The sequence below is a fragment of the Cannabis sativa genome, chromosome 2, assembly GCF_029168945.1.
Source record: "Cannabis sativa cultivar Pink pepper isolate KNU-18-1 chromosome 2, ASM2916894v1, whole genome shotgun sequence".
Taxonomy (NCBI): domain Eukaryota; kingdom Viridiplantae; phylum Streptophyta; class Magnoliopsida; order Rosales; family Cannabaceae; genus Cannabis; species Cannabis sativa.
Genome location: NC_083602.1, coordinates 89,795,703 through 89,815,814, shown reverse-complemented (window position 1 = coordinate 89,815,814; position 20,112 = coordinate 89,795,703). Strand labels below are relative to the sequence as shown.

The 20,112-nt window shown below is 30.6% G+C and overlaps 2 protein-coding genes and 1 long non-coding RNA gene across 6 annotated transcripts; 1 reads left to right on the top strand and 2 right to left on the bottom strand.

Annotated features, from left to right (window-relative positions):
• Positions 1–743: 743 nt before the first annotated feature.
• On the bottom strand, positions 744–3,869 carry LOC115721024 (uncharacterized). 3 transcript variants are annotated; one of them, XM_030650251.2, is made up of 5 exons: positions 3,700–3,869; positions 3,365–3,587; positions 2,059–2,234; positions 1,214–1,505; positions 744–987 (listed from the first exon to the last, which is right to left on the bottom strand). In XM_030650251.2, the coding sequence occupies exons 1-5, from the start codon at positions 3,797–3,799 to the stop codon at positions 921–923; spliced, it is 858 nt and encodes a 285-aa protein (XP_030506111.2). In that variant the 5' UTR covers positions 3,800–3,869; the 3' UTR covers positions 744–920. The 3 variants fall into 3 exon arrangements, with proteins under 3 accessions (XP_030506111.2, XP_030506114.2, XP_030506115.2); XM_030650254.2 differs by having other exon boundaries at positions 3,365–3,592; positions 3,678–3,868; XM_030650255.2 differs by having other exon boundaries at positions 3,365–3,592; positions 3,700–3,835.
• Positions 885–2,392, top strand: LOC133033859 (uncharacterized). Its single transcript, XR_009685917.1, has 2 exons — positions 885–1,016; positions 1,221–2,392. It is a non-coding gene; the product is annotated as an uncharacterized LOC133033859 (long non-coding RNA).
• A 2,458-nt stretch (positions 3,870–6,327) lies between the features above and the next one.
• On the bottom strand, positions 6,328–10,880 carry LOC115719654 (uncharacterized). Of its 2 annotated transcripts, none has more exons than XM_030648773.2 (8): positions 9,982–10,880; positions 8,235–8,732; positions 7,984–8,149; positions 7,604–7,910; positions 7,444–7,516; positions 7,261–7,351; positions 7,061–7,140; positions 6,328–6,788 (listed from the first exon to the last, which is right to left on the bottom strand). In XM_030648773.2, exons 1-8 carry the CDS (start codon positions 10,081–10,083, stop codon positions 6,633–6,635), a joined length of 1,473 nt encoding a protein of 490 aa, XP_030504633.2. In that variant the 5' UTR covers positions 10,084–10,880; the 3' UTR covers positions 6,328–6,632. The 2 variants fall into 2 exon arrangements, with proteins under 2 accessions (XP_030504633.2, XP_030504634.2); XM_030648774.2 differs by having other exon boundaries at positions 7,604–7,898.
• Positions 10,881–20,112: the final 9,232 nt, after the last annotated feature.

The following is a 20,112-nucleotide window of genomic DNA, read 5'->3' as shown; positions in this document are numbered from 1 at the left end:
AAATCGTAATCAAAATTCAATCCACATAGCAACCCACATAGAAACTAACGAAAATATCCAAACCGTAAATTTGAAAAAAAATTAAAAATAGTATATAGAATTATTTTCCTAACAATAATAATAATTAGAGAAATTACCTCATATACAATTATAATTTGAACCGCTCCGATAACTTCTATGTGAGTTGCTATCTGAATTTTAATTGTGATTTTAGTTACTATGTGAATTTACGTAAAAATACAAAAAACTACTTAGAAGTGTAAAAATGAAAAGAAAAAAAACCCTAATAATTATCCAACTATTTTTATTTTCATGTTATGATAGTTGCAATATAATTTTGATTTTATTTAGGTACCATCTTTTGCCAAAGAAGTAGACATATTATGTTATTAATAATACATTTTTTTCCTCAAAAGAAATTAAATGAAATTCAATTACTTGAACTTTGCATTAAACCCCACCATTATTATGTAATTAACAGAGCTAGTAGGTAATAATAGCATAGAATAGAATAGCATTGTTGGGCAAGTTACCCAAATTTGAATCATATTTTCCTCTTAATCTTAATCATCAAATTAATTAACTGCCTAATACACAACTTAATTCACAGATGAAAAACCAAACTATCCTATCCTATTCTATGGTTAGAAACTGAATCAAGTGTAGCTGCCTAGTATTCTGACTTTCTCCATTAAAGCCCATCTTCGGTCAACCGGTTCCGGTAGAGTTCTGAGCATGAAACATGGAAAAAAACAGGTAGATGTTCACAGATTAATGGTGAAAATGTTGGATTTAAACATGAGAATTATACAGTTCAAATTCAATAAAATATCTTGAAGAGGACTCTAATGAGATTTTGACTAAATCAAAATTCATTAGAGTTCTTAACAATAGCTAATAGAAGAAGAGATAAGGCATATTCAAGTAGTTGTTGTTTCTTCTTCTAAAGAATGCCTTTTGAGGATTTCCACCGTCTCAACCTCCGCACTGCAAATTCAGCCCCGAAAAAAAGTAGGGTTAGTTTTCATGAATTTTCAGATACAGTTTAGACATTTTTACAGTTTTAACATATAACTTGGAAATTTATCACAACTGTAAGTTAGTTAGTTTCGGTTATAGGGGTTATAACAGAATTCTGTGCTCAAATCTTCTTCTTGTGTTTTCTTATTTAATGTTTCAAAGATGAACAACAATAGATTGATTGATTCAGTACCTTCCAGGTCTAAGAATCTTGTACTTCCCGATTTTGGTGAGGTCCACAACCGTTGAGCCTGCTCTACCCGAAGGCAGCACACCGCCATCATAAACGAAGGCACAATGTTCCCAAAGATTCTCAAAATCTTTGATGCTAACACTACTTGGCTGCCCGCTTGGATTTGCACTTGTAAGAGCCAACGCACTCCCCAATCCACGAGCAACGATCCTGATGAAGTCATAGTCTGGCACTCGAACTCCTATACTGTCTAATCCCGGATTTAAAGACTTCTCGAGTATGCTCGACTCACCTGAAAATATTAGAGGGAACACATAATTGTTTCAAACCAAAATGACTCAGGTGTGGACACAACTCTTCTACATAAGATCAAAGGTGCAATAAGCCAACATATTAACTCAAAGTCAGTGGTCAACTAGTCCAGAGACTATAGCTCAGTCGAACTTCTAATCAAAAATAGAGCACTAGCCCAAACGAATCCTATTTCAACTATCATTCGGATTGTTACAACCTCTAGCAGACAGTATAAAATTGATTCTAAAAGAACTAACATTGGCTCTAGCGTCCAATGGGTGCACCTGATCCAATTCAGTTGGAACAGTCACCTGCTTTCATTGGTGGAGAGCTCAATCCCTTGCTTTGTTCTATAGCTTAGCCTTCTTCAAAAAGGCTTGGTAAAAAGTACTATGGATTTTTTTTTTCTCATGAGATACATTATGGAAACTTGAACTTTTAACCCTACATTCTCAAGTGAAACTAAGAAAGTTTCTATTTTGCAGATATCTTAGTCCTAAAAGATACAAACCCTTGACTTCTTTTTCGGAAAAAGATTATCAAGAACAAACCTCGCTTTAGTACAACAGTGACAGGTCCCGGAAGGAGAGATTCAAGTAAGCCATCAGGCAAATGCTCGGTGTCGGCAAAGCGTTTGATTTCTAACACATCCCCAACACATATTGCAAGAGGACTAGTGTGTTTACGCCCTTTAATCTCATAAATCCTATTTACTGCTTCCGAAGAACTGCATTAACATTTAGGTTCCCATGTGAAAATTGATTGCTAAACTTACAAAGCTAAGCATAATTCATCAAACATTTTGATCAGCAACCAGAAAAAAAAAAACAAAGCACTTGTTTTCTGAATACTGTTAATATGAATGAACTTTTCTTCAAGACAAAAGCTTGGCCAAACATGACCTTAAAGTATGTTTGGCTAGGAAAAATAAAAACACAAGAATAAAAATAAGAACAGAATGAAGTAAATTTAAAATTCACACACAAAAAATATTGATAAAAATTAGAGTAAATAACGGCATAAGTATCTAAAATTTTAAGTTTGTAAGTGACATAATTCCTGTTTATTTTTAACGGCATAAGTACCCAATAGTTGTAAAACTGTAATTTTCCTCCAGTTTTGTCAGTACAGACTCCGTTTTGAATTTATTAAAAAATATTTGGAAATAACTAATACTACATGTTTCTATCTAGACCAAATAATCTAGAATTTAGACCTTATATGTGGTCTGTTGAAGAAAATAACAGAGTCTATACTGACGAAATTAGAAAAAATTACAGTTTTACAAATATTGGGTACTTATGCCGCTAAAAATAAACATTAGGTTTATGTCACTTACAAACCTGAAACTTTAAGTACTTATGCCGCTATTTACTCTAAAAATTATTAATTTTTTTCTTTTTTTTTTCATCTTGAGTTGGAATAGTTTTTTCTTCCATTTCAAAATGGAATAGTCATCTACTAAAATATTAAAAAACTCGACATTCTAATACTTTAAAATACAGCCAAACACAAGAATGAAATGAAAATTGATATCTTTCCATTCCAATTCCATTTCATTAACTCCAAAACGCAACCTTAATCTCTTATAATAAGCACACTAATCTTGCATTAACGTGTTTGCTGCTGTGACCATATGACATTAACTCCAAAGTTCATTTCAGTTCCACTCTCTTTTAGCTCTATGTAATAAAATTCAAGCTCAAATTCCATGTCAAAACCAAAGAAGATGATTCAAACTAATGACTGCTTCAACAACATTTTGACAACACTAAACACATTTGAGCTGAAATTCAAGAAAGTTTCATTGAGTAAATTAATCAAACAGTTTGAAGGCAAAATGAGTGGGGAACATACCAAGCATCACAGGCGAATCCATAGAGGGTATCAGTGGGCACAGCAATAACCTTACCAACTCTAAGAGCATCACAAGCTTGTTCAACATAAGATTCAGAAGCTGGAAGAACAACCCCACATTTGTTTTCAACAGCCAAATCATTTCTAACACCATTCCAAGCCATTTTGTTGGAAAAAGTCGTAAACTTTGTGGAAAATGAGAGGAACCCAGAAATGGGGAAGCCTATCCTAAAAGAGTTACGGAGTTAAGTTTCATTTGAAGCTACCATAGCAGAAAACAGAGAGTTAGAGTTAGAGTTAGAGAGAGACTAACAGTGATTGTGATTAAAAAGCACCTCTGGTAATGGGAGAGAAGGAAGGCAAAAGTCTAGCGTTGACCAAAGAAGAAGAAGAAGGAAGAGTCAGAGTCACTGCAATTCTTGAGGGAAGCCACATCCTTTCTTCTCTCCGCTTGAGATTGCATATGTTGCTATACACTCCATTTTCTTGTAATAAAACTAAAATTTATATAACATGTTCTTATTTGGTTATAAACTTCTTAATTTGTATTATTTATTTTTAGGCTAATTAGAATTTTTTTCCCCTGAACTTTGACATGTACCAAATCATGCCCCTGAATTTTTAAGGTCATTAAAAATGCTATTAAGATTGTTGGATTTAAAGACTTTTTTCTAATTTTAGTAAAAAAGTCTAACATGAATGAAAGTTCAGGGGGCATAATTTAGTACATGTCAAAGTTCGAAGGACATGATTTGGTAGATTTCAAAGTCTGGAGAACATGGTTTAGTACATCAACAATCATTGAAATAGTAAAATTGAATAAAATTAGACAAAAGTCATTAAATCCAACAATCTCAATAGTTCAGGGGATATTTTCAATGGCCTTAAAAGTTCAAGGGGCATGATTTGGTAAATGTCAAAGTTCAGGGGGCAAAAATCCTAAGTAGCCTTATTTTTATTCATTATAATACTGTTATAATCGGTTCTATTTTAATTATAACTGATTTAATATTTTTTTTGAAAAAATTCATCATCTTTATTAATTGCAATCCATAGTGATTACATGATTAAAATATGGAGTAACATCACTACTCCTGATAACACGATCAGCAACTAAATAGGATGCTCGAGCTAAGAAATGAGCAACACTATTTGCAGAACGTCTAATAAAATTGACATAAACATCTCGCAAATCATTTAACAACATCTTACAATGAGAAATAATACTCCCAAAGTATGAAACCATAGGAATAAAGCTACGTAATTGATTTGAGTTATTTTGTGTTATTTATTTTTATTCATTATACTACAGAATTGGTTATATTTCAACTATAACTAGTTTGAATTATTTATTTTTATTCATTATGTTATAGAATCGGTTTTATTTTTAGTTATATCTGAGACATCTACTTCTGGTGACTTTTCCAGTTATTTTTCCGGCAATTGTGATTTTTCGGCGACTATGACTTTTTCGGCATTTTTTTGGTGAAAATAATTTTTCCGACGACTTTCTTGATACCGACGCCAGTGACTTTTTCGGCGAAACTTATTATTGTTTATAAATATAGTATTTCTACTTTTTTTTTTTACAAAAATATGGCATGAAAAGCTCATATAAATATAAAAAAAAAAAACATATAACTTCATGGTATTATACTATTATTTATTTATGCTATAAAAAATAAATTATACTATATTTTTTTTATATTTATGAAAAAAACACTTAAAAAATACTTGTATCCAAAATATGAATATCTATATAATATATATTTATTTAAATTAAAATTTAAGCTTATTTTAGTAATGAATTTAAAATATATAATATATTTGAGTTTAAACATTTACTTATTCCATTAGATTTATAACAAAAAAAAATAATAATTATAAGTACATTTGACATAAAAAAATATCCCCACAACAACTCAATTAAGGATTAATGTGATTGTGATTTTTGAGTTTAAATCTTACAAATTTTGATTAATCTGATTGCAATTTTTGAGTTTAAAGCTTATATAAATATTATATCCCCTAAAAAAAATTAAATGATTAAAAATTGGATTTGAATTTTAAACATATTTTCACCCAAATTTTGTGAAGTTTAATATTCTTGTAAGTTAATATCTTTACTTTTGATTCATTTCTATCAATTAGTTTAATTGCCAATATATCACATATGGACAGGAAGAATGATTTTCATTTTTCATGTGGGATTTTTAATTTATAATAGGGATCTTAGTATGTGAAATTATTACTAGGAGGAAGGTTCAAGCAAAGAAAATTAGAGTAACTCTATTTGAATCCTTTCATACTAAATAATATTAATCTTTTGAGAAAAGAAAAAAATAAGCATGTTTCAAATACATTTGTTGAACATATCATATATGTTCCAACCAAGCCACCTTCAATTGGCTTGCAAAATTTCAAAAATAATGTAGTTTCACACTAAATATAATCTAATTAGACTGCATACCTAAATTTATAAATGAGAATATTTATCGTATCTGGATAAATTTAGTGGGGGTATTGTAAACCACGCTAAAATTATTTTTAGTGTTATGGTTAAAATAGAAAATAAATTTAATACTAAAATTATGCTTTTTTTGGTGTTAGTTTAACACTAAATTGAAATTTCACTATTGAAATTAGTCTCAGTAATCCTTTATTATGGTAAAGTTTGTACTAATGTTCTTACAAACATTCCATTCTACAATTGAAGAAGAATTTAATATCACTTGAGTGTGCTTGAAAAATCCATAATTTGGAAACTTAATGATTTTGAAGAGCTTGGCGTTTGTTATGAAATGAGAGAAGAAACACCTTTCCCATATAGAATAAAACTAATGTGACAGTTCTAAGTTTTCAATGTAGGAGCAAAAGTGTGACAGTTCTAAGAGAATATTCACTATAGAGAACAAACAAATTATAATCATATCATTCTAACTTGTAATAATGTAAATCCAATGTTGTATCAAATTCCATTTCATTCAAACTTCTTAACCTCAAAATGGTCAAATTCACTAGCTATATATAACTATCAAAACCCTGTACAATTGGTGTAAAAAGACAAAAAAAGATATATATTCAAAATCTTGCAACCAAAATATTACAAAAAACACTAAAAATGCTCTCAACCCCATGATGAAAACATATTTGTATAAGCCACTAATGGGTGTTCCTCAACCCCAACTAAAACTCAAATCCCACTAGACATGATGAAGGTGATCCTTCCTATCCTGTATCTAAATGTACAGTCCCAGGAATTGGTTTATTATGGCAATATTTGGGAGCTTTGTCTTTGTTCAGCCGAAGCTCGCCATCTTCTTTTCCATCTTAAAAACTCGACAATTATGGAGCTTCCGCTCATGGCAACACCAAGTCCAGCAAATGTCGCAAGGAGAATACACAGAACTGCTTGCACATGAATCTGAGCCCACAAAAGTTAAAAAACGAGTCAAAAGTTAGTATAGAGATCTCGGGAGCTCAAAAATCCTGTCGTGAACAAACTTTACAAGATCGCGTTATAGAATGTGTAGTGATTTAACAAGACTAAATTCTTTTCCAAAGTCACTAGTTGGTTTGTTAAGAAAAGGCCGAACAAAGACATTGCATCATCAACCGAACACAATTTCTAGCCAAATTTTCCTATGGAGCAGTGATTTCTATCTATAGGGAAAGGACAGTTAAGTTTCATCTTACCAAGGAGTAAAATATGTGTGCAAATAGAACCACAAGAGCAAACTGAATCGATGCATAGACCCAGACAAACCTTCTCTTCACTAAACACCGAAACAAAAAGAAAAAGTCAGGTAAGCGATAAACAATCTTCGAGAATTTAAACCAGACAAGTAGTAAGAATGAGTAAACAGTAAAGCTTTGAAGAACCTTAGTTGACATACCCATGGTTGATGCGGTCATAGATGAGAGGAGACCAAGTACACAAGAAAATGGAAGCGATATGGCTATTGCTCCTGTTCCCATTTTCCCCACCTGCATAGAGAACACATATAACATATCACATCACCATTGATAATTAACAAAGAAGTAGAATTGACAGAACCATAATGATTTCGAATCTTTACCAGGAGCTGCTCAAGGAAACAAAAGTAGGCAAGCATGCTGATAATGACAAGAACAGGCACTTCTTGCCAAACCCTGTTGATTTGAAGTCGAAAAAAGAATTAGAGCATTTACATCTTATGCTAAACATACTAAAACAAGATCACAATTATGTTTACTTGCCTGAAACCATTAGCATCTAGTTGTTGAGATCTAGCTCCACCATTTCGAGTATGAACACTTTGGACTCGTAACAATGTGACAGATAGGTTTCGAACCTCTTGCTTGCATATATCACAGGTCTTGTTACCTTTGATGCTAAACCATTTCACAGCACATTCTTGATGGGCAAGAGCAAGTTCTCCTTTGCAACTACATTCCATCTTAAGAGTCTCGCCACCTTCACATAGTTCAACGAAACAAATTCTACAGACAGCCTCTTCTTCGGGTATGTCTTCACCATTCGCATCATCATTTTCTAAACCAACCACTAACACAAGAAAAATTAGCATAAGATTAACCATAAAAACAGCCAAATATAAGTCATAACCAATCAAACATACCAGTATCAGCTGTTGGCGAGCCAATCGATACTACATCGCCTTCTTTCACTCGAGGAGTGGAAGGAATTACTCGAAAAAATGAGTCCATCCTCTTTAAGCTTTTCTCTTTGTTATTGACAGGGACTGAAAGTGAGCGAGCTATATTTCGGTTTTGGTTTCCTTTTTTCTGAACATACACAAAAGCTAAAGTTAAAAAGCATATCAAAGCGAAACAACCATGAATCTTAACAACCATGAATCATAACACTTACAATTATGTTTGGAGTGCTACCTACACTTCCACTGGGTGTGGATTCCGGGTTTGAATCCATAATTTGAGTTACAGGTAGTGACGATGTTCTGTTTATCCTCGGTGTGAACAGCTTAGTAAGGGACATTGATCTCGAGATAGTAGTAGGCTTCTCTCGTGGCGCTGTAACTGATGCTTCTGAAGCTAAGTTATCACCCTTCTCAACATCTGAAGAAGTTCGATACATGAAGCTTAGTTTCGGAAAGAGACTTTTTTTACATGATTTTCCTTTGGATGAAGATGGACCTGGGGATCCATGAACCTTTGAATTAGTAGAGCTGGGTGTTAAGGTGAAATTCACTTTCTTTGGGTTAGGACTTGGTGTTGGTGGCATCTTTATTCCAATGAAATCCGATGATGATACATCGGATGCTCTTGGAGGTATCTCCAAGACGAGATTCGGCCTCTTCCATGGATGAACTTCTTGTGTTTCTTCAGTTATGTTAATTGACTCTTCAACCTGAACAAAACAAGCTTATGTCAATTGAACCATGAATGAACAACACAAAGGCATACTATTTCATTGAATGAAGATAACATAAAATAGGTATAATTGTGCCATAACTCCCAAAGTTTTGATTTTGTAACCAGTATAAACTGAATGTTTTTTAAGTGATATAAGTACCTAATTCGTCAATACAGACTCTATTAGTGTATTAAACAGGATATTAGTGTATTAAACAGGATGAACTTAGATGAAAAATTACAGTTTTACTAACATTTATACTTATTCTGCTAAAGAAAACAAGCTTATGTCAATTGAACCATGAATGAACAACACAAAAGGCATACTATTTCATTGAATGAAGATATCATAAAATAGGTATAATTATGGCATAACTCCCAAAGATAAATTTAATATTTTCTTAGCGACATAAGTACCTAATGATAGTAAAACTGTAATTTCATCCAATTTTGTCAATACAAACTCTATTAACTTAAACAAAACAAAACTGAACGAAAAATTACAATTTTACTAAAAACTAGTATTTATGCCTCTAAAAGAAATCATTGGACTATATGCCATTTATAAACTCAAAACTTCGGATAGTTATTTACTCAAATGTCCAAGATGGGTTTGGTTGGTTATTTTCAACTTAAATTTTGCAACTTGATCACTTGAAATGGGGTGAAAAAGTTGTGTCTTTGAAAAGTGAAAACCCCATCATCAAGGAAGTACACCATAATAAAGTATGGCCTTTTAAATGAAGTTGAAATGGTTAACAAGGAAAAATCCAAGTCCCAAACTAGATGGAACTTTGGTCAGTAGTTTCAGCTGAACATAGATAATTCTAATTCAATAAAATCCATCATTAAAGGATCCCAAGATTCCTTTGTATATTTCAGAACAAAAGAAATAAAGAGGTAACAAGACATAAAAACTGGGGTCCAAATTCACTGCAGATTCTACATATTTCTATAATCTATTTCTACCAAATTCACACTTGGGGTCCTGTCAATCAATGTTTTAAGGCTTATTCCTCAGCTTGTTTTAGGAAATTACAAATCTTTAATTCATGCAATCATAAATTTTAATAAGTAAAACTAATTGAGTTAAATACTACCTAACATGAATAAACACTAACAGATCTAATGACCCAAAAGATTAAAAGAGCTTAAAAAACACATATATATGATCAAAACACAAAAAACAGCAATAACCCAACACAAAGATAAAGCTTAACAAAAAAAAGGGAAGTAATTAGGACCTTATGATTGTGATTAGGAGTAACAAGAGTAGTAGTTTCTTCAGAACAACACTCCTCAAGCTCTCTGCCCACATTCTTATCTTGATCATTATTAGTACCCATTTCCTAAAACTAAAAACCCAGAAACCAAAACTCAAAACTAGCACAAAAGCTGAGACACAAACTCCATATTTATATCTTAAAGCTCAATTTAACAATAGAGGTGAAAAGGGTAAGAGGGAAAAACACAATTATGGAGACTTAGCTTAATAAGAAGGCAAGAGAGAGAGAAAGAGAGAGAAGAGCAATTAAAAAAGAGGTAGTAGTAGTGATGACAAATTGGAGAGGTTGTTGTGTAGGAGATGAGAGCCACATTTATGGCAAAAGTAGAGAGAGAGAGAGAGAGAGAGAAGAGAGAGAATGGCCTACTGCCATCCCCACTCCCACATTAGCTCTTCTCTTTCTCTCTCTTTCTTTCTCTCTCAGAGTGCTGTGCAGTTTTGCTGAGTCATGCTTAATACACACACCTTTTCCTTTTCAAAGACTTCATTTTTATTTATTCAAAACAAAAAAAGATTTGATTTTTATTTATTCAAAACAAATAAAGTTTTCATTTTTATATTGAGTTTTCTCTTTCTCTTTCTATTTCATCAAACCCAATGTTTCGCGATAAAATAAAGTATAAACAATTGGGAAAAGAATGAATGAATGAATGAATAAAGTTTGTTTGGTCACCGAGAAAACTACCTGACTGAACTTAACTGTTATATATTGAAACGTTATAAAATAAATCATATAACTCATAAAAATTAAATATGACCACCGCCCCCAACATATGAACCATATACTTTCTGTTTGGTTCCCGGGAAACTCTGCTTTTTTTCTTTACTATCTCATACATACGTTACAATTTGTTGTTTAGTATAAAGAAAAGTGATGGTGTTTGTTGTTAAGAAGACAAGTGTAAAATAATATTTCATTCAATTTACTATTTTTAAGTGTTTTTATCTAAAGCTAATCAATTACATAAAATAAATTTATCATTATTTATTCTCCAATAAATTCACAAATAATTAATCATCCACAATTACCAATTCTTTAATGTAAATAGTAATAATAATAAAAAAATGATATAAGTCAAAATATTAATTAAAAATTTGTTACAAAAATTAACTAGGTTAAAAATAATAATATTATGTGAATTCAAAATATGAATATATGTTGTCTAAATGAAAGATTGTTGAATTAAAAAATTTACTGTGAATGTGCTATCATAAAGTTGTGATATAATTTTAAATGACTAATTATGTTATGGATATAAAAAAGATATTAAATTGTCATGAAAATAATGTATAGATATCATAAATTAATTTATAATTTGTTGAGCGACCAAATTTTAAATACCCAAAACTCATTCTAAGATTAGTCTAAATAGTGGTCCTTAAAAATACTAGCTTTCTTGTATTCTCTCTTTTCCATAGTAGATTCTTGAAAGATTATAACCTTTTATACAATCTCAAATAATAGTTTCAAATTAGTGTTTCCACTATCATCTTGTTATCATTTTTTTTTTTAAAATTTAGCAAATGTAGTTATTCTATAAAAATATAATTTAGAGTTTTTTATATCAGAAAACTTCCTGAAATATAATTAAATATGTGGTCATTTATATTTTTCTAAGTGTTTTATAAATCTTAACAAAATAATTCTTAAAATTTTTTTCTTCAAAATTATTAAAAAAAACTCTAAAATTAATATCTATATCGATACAAATAAATATGGATTCTTATATATTTTAATTTAAATTAAAATATATAAAACTCAATAATTAATTATTTTTATATGCAGACTTATGCTCTTCTATGATTCTCATTTTAAAGGCCAAGGCCAAACAAACATATGGTTTCCAACATTATTAATCATATTTTTTTAAAATGAAAAATAAAATACAATCATATATGCTTATTTTCATTTTAGATCGATGACAAGCTATTTAATTTAAATATATTTAGCCCAAAGTTTGGATTTATTATATTAGAGCCAACTAAATTAAAATTGACCAATTTAAAACTTTTACTTATAAGTTTCATTATTTTGGTAATGTTTAACCGGTTTCAAACTCTTATAATTTGTGTGTAAGATATATTTATATATAAATATATATGTTGTGGCTAATAATTATTAATCAATATATAGTATGGCATTTTCATTTTATTTTGAGTGTGTGTAGTTATATATGTCACTAATTTATTAGATTACAAAATTTTGAGAAAAAATATAATATTTTTTAAATCCTATTATATTATTAAAAGTATATATTTTTCATATATATACATAAAAAAGCTATAGTATATCGATAATAATGTCGAGTATAATTGACATGTGCTAACCTATAATTAAAGGAGATTATTATATATAATATATATATAAATCAATTAGTTATATTAATTAAAGGTGATGATCATAAAAATAATAAAGGAATATATTACTCTGAACAAAATATTCCAATGGATTATTATCTTATTGTTATAAAATATTAGTATTATGTAATATTATAATTTAGAGAAAGAAAATAAAGAAGAGATGAGAATTTTCTGAGTGATTTATTCCAATAGGTGATCTCACTGTTATACACATACGAAGTCAAATATTAAGAAACTAAGAGAAAGGGAAACTAAGAAAAAGGGAATGTTAATTACATTAATGGTAATAAATAAAAGATTTGGACATCCACATAATTAATACTATTTATAATACTCCTCCTTGGATGTCCATAATAATTGCCTCATTAAAAACCTCGCCGAGAAAACCCAGTGGGACAAAACTCGGTCAAGGAAAAAAGAGTGCAGTATGAAATTACTCCCCCTCATTTTGGCATTCGTGGAGATCCTTTAATCGACGCATTCCAATCTTGTGAACCATCTTCTCAAAAGTTGATGTTGGTAATGACTTCGTGAATAAGTCTGCAAGATTATCGCTTGATCGAATTTGTTGAACATCGATATCACCATTTTCTTGAAGATTGTGTGTAAAGAAGAATTTTGGTGAAATATGTTTAGTTCTGTCTCCTTTAATGTACCCTCCTTTAAGTTGAGCGATGCAAGCAGCATTATCTTCATAGAGAATTGTTGGTATTTCTTTATTAGATGTTAATCCACATGTTCCTCGAATATGTTGTGTCATTGATCTTAACCAAACACATTCTCGACTTGCCTCGTGAATTGCAAGTATCTCAGCATGATTTGAGGAAGTAGCCACCAGAGTTTGCTTTGTTGATCGCCGGGATATAGCGGTGTCACGCAAGTGAACAAATAGCCGAGTTTGAGATACGCTTTATGTGGATCAGATAAATATCACACTGCATCTGCGTAGCCAATAAGTTGTGACCCACAATTATTAGAATATAATAATCCTTTATCAATAGTACCACGGAGATAGCGGAGTATGTGCTTAATCCCTTTCCAATGTCTATATGTTGGAGCGAGAACTAAATCTTGCTAATAAATTGACGGAAAGCTATATCGAGGTCTTGTACAATTAAAGAGATACATCAATGCTCCTATTGCACTAAGATATGGTACTTACGGACCAAGGAGCTCTTCATGTTCTTCTCTAGGTCGAAAAGGATCTTTTTTTACACATCAAGTGACCTAACTACCATTGGGCTACTCAATGGGTGTGATTTATCCATATAAAAGCGTCTCAAAATCTTTTCGGTATAAGTTGGTGATGAATGAAAATTCCACATTTTAAATGCTCAATTTGTAGACCAAGACAAAATTTTGTTTTTTCTAAATCTTTCATTTCGAACTCTTTCTTTAGATATTCCACGGCTTACGAAAGTTTTTCGGGAGTTCCAATAATATTCAAATCATCGACATATACGACAATGATAACAAACTCGGGACTTGAACTTTTTATAAAAACACATGGGCAAATAGGATCATTTTTATATCCTTAACTTTTAATAAATATTCACTAAGTCGATTGTACCACATGCGTCTGATTGTTTTAATCCATACAATGATCTTTGTAATTTAATTGAGCACATTTCTCGATTGCTTGAATTATATGCATCAGGCATCTTAAATCCTTCAGGGATCTTCATGTAAATATCACTATCTAGTGATCCATATAAATAATTTGTGACTACATCCATTAATCGCATATCGAGTTTTTCACTCACGACGGAGCTAACCAAATATCTTAATGTTATTGCATCCACCACGGGAGAATATGTCTCCTCATAATCAATACACGGCCTTTGAGAAAAACCTTGAAATTTCTGAAGTCTTGCTTTGTATCTCACAACTTCATTTTTCTCATTTCTTTTACGTAAACATACCCATTTGTATCCAACGGGTTTCACACCTTCGGGTGTTTGGACTATAGGTCCGAGTACTTTGCGTTTAGCAAGTGAATTCAATTACGCAATTGCTTCTTTCCATTTTGGCCAATCTTTTCTATTTTGACATTCTTTGATAGATTTAGGTTCGAGATCCTCGTTTTCATTCATAATTTCTAGCGCTACATTATAAGCAAAAATATTGTCGACAATTACTTCGAGTCAGTTCCATTCTGTTCTTGTATTGACATAATTTATTGAGATCTCATTATTGCTAATATTTTCAGGATTTTGAATCTCTTGAAGATTTGTTTATGTCGACATCTTCCTCGAAATTTTCGGCCTCTTCATTAGGGCCATCTTGATTATTTGCTCCCTTTCTTTTTCGAGGATTTTTATCTTTGGAAAATTTGGTCTACCACGTTTCAAACGTGCTTTAGAATCATTAATTAATTGTCCTTACGGGACTTCAATTCGAATTGGAGCATTTTCGAGTTTGGAATATGTGATTTTGTAATTTTCTTTGGGTCAGTGAATGCATTTGGTAATTGATTTGCAATATTTTGCAAATGAATTATTCTTTGAACTTCAAGTTCACATTGATTTGTACGAGGATCAAATTGAGATAATGATTGTGCATTCCATATAATTTCTTTTTCCGATTTGTTTCTTTTCCCCTCCCCCTAAAGGCTGGGAAACTTGTCTCATCGAAATGACAATCGGCAAAACGTCTTGTAAATACATCTCCAGGTTGTGGGTTCGAGATATTTAATGATAGATGGAGATTTATACCCAACATATATTCCCGGCCTCCTTTGAGGACCCATCTTTGTTCGTTGTGGTGGAGCAATCGGAACATATCTTGTACAACCAAAGATTCTTAGATGGGAAATATTTGGCTCACGACCAAAAGCCAATTGTAGTGGGGAGAATTTGTGATATGATGTTGGCCTTATGCGTACAAGTGCGCGGCATGTAAAATAGCATGTCCCCAAGCTATAATTGGGAGTTTTGTTCTCATAAGTAATGGTCTTGCAATTAATTGGAGGCGCTTAATAAATGATTCTGCTAGACCATTTTGTGTATGTACATGAGCAACAGGATGTTCAACATTTATCCCTATTGACATACAATAATCATTAAAAGCACGTGATGTAAATTCACCGGCATTATCAAGGCGGATTGTCTTGATTGCATAGTACGGGAATTGTGCTCGTAATCGGATTATTTGAGCAAGCAATCTTGCAAATGCTACATTACGAGTAGATAATAAGCAAACATGTGACCATCTAGTTGATGCATCTATCAATACCATAAAATATCTGAATGGTCCACATGGTGGGCAAATAGGCCCACATATGTCGCCACACGAATTCGTTCAAGAAATCCCGAGGGATTCAATTCCAACCTTTACGGTGAGGGCTTAATGATTAACTTTCCTTGAGAAGGAAAGCGGCACATGAGAACTCACTTTGGATAAAAGAATCTTTTGGTTCTTCAATGGATGACCATGTGAGTTCTCTATTATTCTACGCATCATAATTGAGCCAGGGATGGCCTAACGGTCATGCCAAATAACAAATAAATTTTTAAGTTTGTGAACCTCTCGTTCACAATAACATGAGTTTCTATTGTACTTATACGTGTAACGTACAAACCTGAAGACAAACCAGGTAATTTTTCTAATATGCATTTTTTTTCTTGAAACAATAGATGTAATGCAAAGATATTCAAAATTATTTTCATCTATTGTCTCAATATGATATCCATTACGACGTATATCTTTGAAACTCAACAGATTCCTTTTTGATTTGGTGGATAATAAGGCATCATCTATAATAATTTTTGTTCCTCACGAGGCATCAATATAATTGCTCTTCGGAGCCTTCAATTAAATTTGCGAGTGCACGATATTGTATTAACATTTGCCTTCATTCTTGATAAATTTGAAAAATATTTATCACTTCTAAGTATTGTATGAGTGGTTGCGCTATCCACCAAACACATATCATCACCATTATTTGTAGAATCATGTATAGAATGACAAATGTCCATTACTTCATTAACAAAAAAAAAAACATAATAAGTTCAAAATATAAATGCTTAAATATTAAAAGTTCATAACATAAACATGCCAAATAAAATAAACACCTTAAAGTAAATAAATGATAATAAAAAAAAAAACATAACAAAGAAAAGTGACTAATTGTGGACATTCCCATCTCCATTATCGATATTCATGTTGTTATTAATGAGATCTTCATTAAAAAAAATCAGACATCTAAGTGCGTAATATCAAAAGGCTCTTTGAGAAAACCATCATCTTGATAGGCAAAATTTGCTTATTTTCTCCTTTCCTTTCACGGATGCTTGATAAAGATCGACGAGGTGTTTTGCGTACGACAGGCGCGTGCCCAGTGTCCTTTTATTCCACATCTGGAACATAAATTTTCAGAATTTCTATGATTATTATTTTGAGGACCTTTTCCCTTGTTCTCAGTAGTTGTGCTTTTCATTGGAGTATATGAATTTTTATTTTGACCATTACGATGCCAAACATTGCTTCGACCGCGATCGCGACCACGACCGCGACTTTGATTATGGTCACGACCACGTCTATTACTTCGATTATGATCACGACTACGACTATGATTATGATTGTCAGCAATTGTAGCATTCACTTCAGGGAATGGAGCAGACCCAGTTGGGCGAGATTCATGATTTTTCATCAAAGTTCATTATTACGCTCGGCTACTAGAAGACATGAAATCAATTCGAATATTTTTAAAATTTCGCTCTCTATATTCTTCTAGCTGCGGGAGCACATTAGAGGCATGAAAAGTAGTATATGTTTTTTCTAACATTTCATAGTCGGTAACTTTTTCTCCACGCAACATTAATTTAGAAGTGATATTAAACATTGCGAGTTATAATCACTCTTGCGGATTTAAAATCTTGCAACCTCGGGTGCAACCAATCATTCTTAGCCTTTGGCAATATGACAGTTTTTTGATGGTCATATCTTTCTTTCAAATTTTGCCAAAGCACAAGAGGATCTTTTACGGTTAAATATTCAGATTTTAACCCCTCATGGAGATGATGGCGAAGGAAAATCATAGCCTTGGCTTTATTTTGTTTTGTTTCAGTATTTTGATCTTTGATGGTGTCTCCAAGACCCATAGCATCTAAATGGATTTCAGCATCAAGAATCCATGACAAATAGTTTTTTCCAGAAATATCAAGTGCCACAAAATCAAGTTTTGCAAGGTTTGCCATGGATAAAACTATATCAATATAAAGTGTAAATTATTAGACATATACATAAACTTTGAAAAAAAAATACAACAAAATATAGTACAATATAGAATAAGATAATAAGATTAAACAATATAATATGATAAACAAATCAACACACATATATAATATATAAGCATCTATATAGATATATATAAGCATAGACATATATTGTATAAATATTAATTCATTAAAAAAAAATGGCTAACTCGAATGTGTTTCAGTCAGATGAGTATATATATATGTACATATATATATTTAGTGTATCATGACTTTGGAGCAATTCGAGATCACATAACAAAAACATTGTCATACCTTGGTTAGAGGCTTGTGCTGATAACGTGTTATAAAATATTAGTATTATGTAATATTATAATTTAGAGAAAGAAAATAGAGAAGAGATGAGAATTTTCTGAGTGATTTATTCCAATAGGTGATCTCCTATTTATACACATACAAGAGTCAAATATTAAGAAACTAAGAGAAAGGGAAACTAAGAAAAAGGGAATGTTGATTACATTAATGGTAATAAATAAAAGATTTGGACATCCACATAATTAATACTATTTATAACACTTATAATACTTTAATATTATATAAATACATATATATATATATATTATCACGTGTTGTTTAATTAACGATGCATATAATAGTTATAAAACAAATTGCAATAAAAATAATTATATAACTGTCATTTATGATAAGTACAACAATTACACAAATATCATCCACATAAGATTATTAATTAAGATTATATGAATCAAATCAACTTTTATTATCATATATCTTTGATTCTTTATACATAAAATATAATTATTTAATATTTTTTTTTGATTTTACAAAATATTTTAATAATATAAGAATATTTTGTTAAATTCAATCGTGTAAGTAAAAATAATTTTATAAATATATATAAATATTACTATTATTTGTTTTAAATTAATTTAAGAGATTTTTTTATTTATACTTTTACAACTAATTTTTGTATTTATTTGTAAAAACAGAAACAATTTTTATAAAAAAAAATATATTTTTTTTTAAAATACAATATATATGACAATTTAACCATCACTACAAACAAAATTACTTTTAGTGATAACTTTTTAGTCACAACAAAATAAATTTGTGACTAAATGTAACGTTTAGTCACAATAAAAAAGATACTTGTGACTAAACATAATATTTAAATGAGTAATTTGCGGCAAAACCCCCTCAACTATCAATTTACTTACAAAAAACCATCCAACCTCATATTTTGGTAAGAAAACCCTCCAGAAATCGTTAAAGTTTACATTTTTAAGGTGTCTGAAATTTGTTAAGTCCTAATTTTGTCCACGTGACAATGACAGGTCCCTAAAAAATTATCCTATGTGGCTATATTTTACAAAATAAAAATAAAAACTTTAAGAGTAATTTGCAGTAAAACCCCCCAACTATCAATTTACTTGCAAAAAACTATCCAAAAAACTTTAAGGTTGGATGATTTTTTGCAAGTAAATTGATAGTTGGGGGAATTTTGCCGCAAATTACTCTAAATTTTTTTATTTTATTTTGTAAAATATGGTCACGTAGGATAATTTTTTAGTGACCTGTCATTGCCACATGGGCAAAATTAAGATTTAACGAGGCTGGACAGACGACACCTTAAAAATGTAAACGAAACAGTACTTTTGAGGGTTTTTCCACTAAAATATGAGGTTGAATGATTTTTTATAAGTAAATTGATAGTTAAATGGATTTTACTGCAAATTACTCTATTTAAATACAAATTATCACTAATAATATATTATATACACGTTATCAAAGTTGAGGGACAAAAATTCATATATTAATATGTATAAATATATTTATTTATGCATGTGCATGGTGTAAAAAGTTTCAACTAAACGACAATAATAGTTAATACACTTAGAACGTTGTTGGAGTTTCATTTGGTGTCGTTTCTTTTTAATTTCAAGTGCACCATTTAATATATATAATAATGTGTTTAATTAGCTGATGATATTGACATGCATGATATGATATAATCATCACAATCTTATCTTTGTGCTTGCTTACATCTTTCAATTAATTTCACTATAATAACTTAAACTTCTTTGTGTATACATAAATATAAAATAAAATTAAGTAGTATATCTTTATATATTAAAAGTGTTTATCTAACGCCATTGCTTGGTTTATAACATTCTTGGTTTAACAGAATATACTTAAAAATAAAAGAATATTCTGTTAAATTTAACGATTAGGTTTGATCTCCCGTTAAAAAATAAACCCAATAAATTAAACCAAAAAATTAAACAATCTTTTAAATAAACCATTTTTTAAATATTAATAATCTCTTTTTAAATTAAAAAAATCATCTTAGCCACATATCTCTCTAACAAACCTATCAATATTAATAATTTTTTTATTTATTTTTTAAAAAAGAAAAATATAAATAAAATATCTAGAAAAGATAATATAAAAGAAGATTGATTGTGTTGGCTTAGAGATTTTTGGGCTTGGGCTTA

Bases quoted from the DNA above. Each gene is read 5' to 3' on its own strand.
- LOC115721024 (XM_030650251.2), bottom strand. From the start codon at position 3,799: ATGTGGCTTCCCTCAAGAATTGCAGTGACTCTGACTCTTCCTTCTTCT. The intron at 2,235-3,364 runs GTATGTTCCCCA...ATGTTAATGCAG, and splicing joins GGATTCGCCTGTGATGCTTG to TTCTTCGGAAGCAGTAAATA. The intron at 1,506-2,058 runs GTTTGTTCTTGA...TAATATTTTCAG, and splicing joins CACTGTTGTACTAAAGCGAG to GTGAGTCGAGCATACTCGAG.
- LOC115719654 (XM_030648773.2), bottom strand. From the start codon at position 10,083: ATGGGTACTAATAATGATCAAGATAAGAATGTGGGCAGAGAGCTTGAG. The intron at 7,911-7,983 runs GTATGTTTGATT...TTCTTGTGTTAG, and splicing joins CTCGCCAACAGCTGATACTG to TGGTTGGTTTAGAAAATGAT. The intron at 7,352-7,443 runs GTAAAGATTCGA...TTCTCTATGCAG, and splicing joins GTTTCCTTGAGCAGCTCCTG to GTGGGGAAAATGGGAACAGG.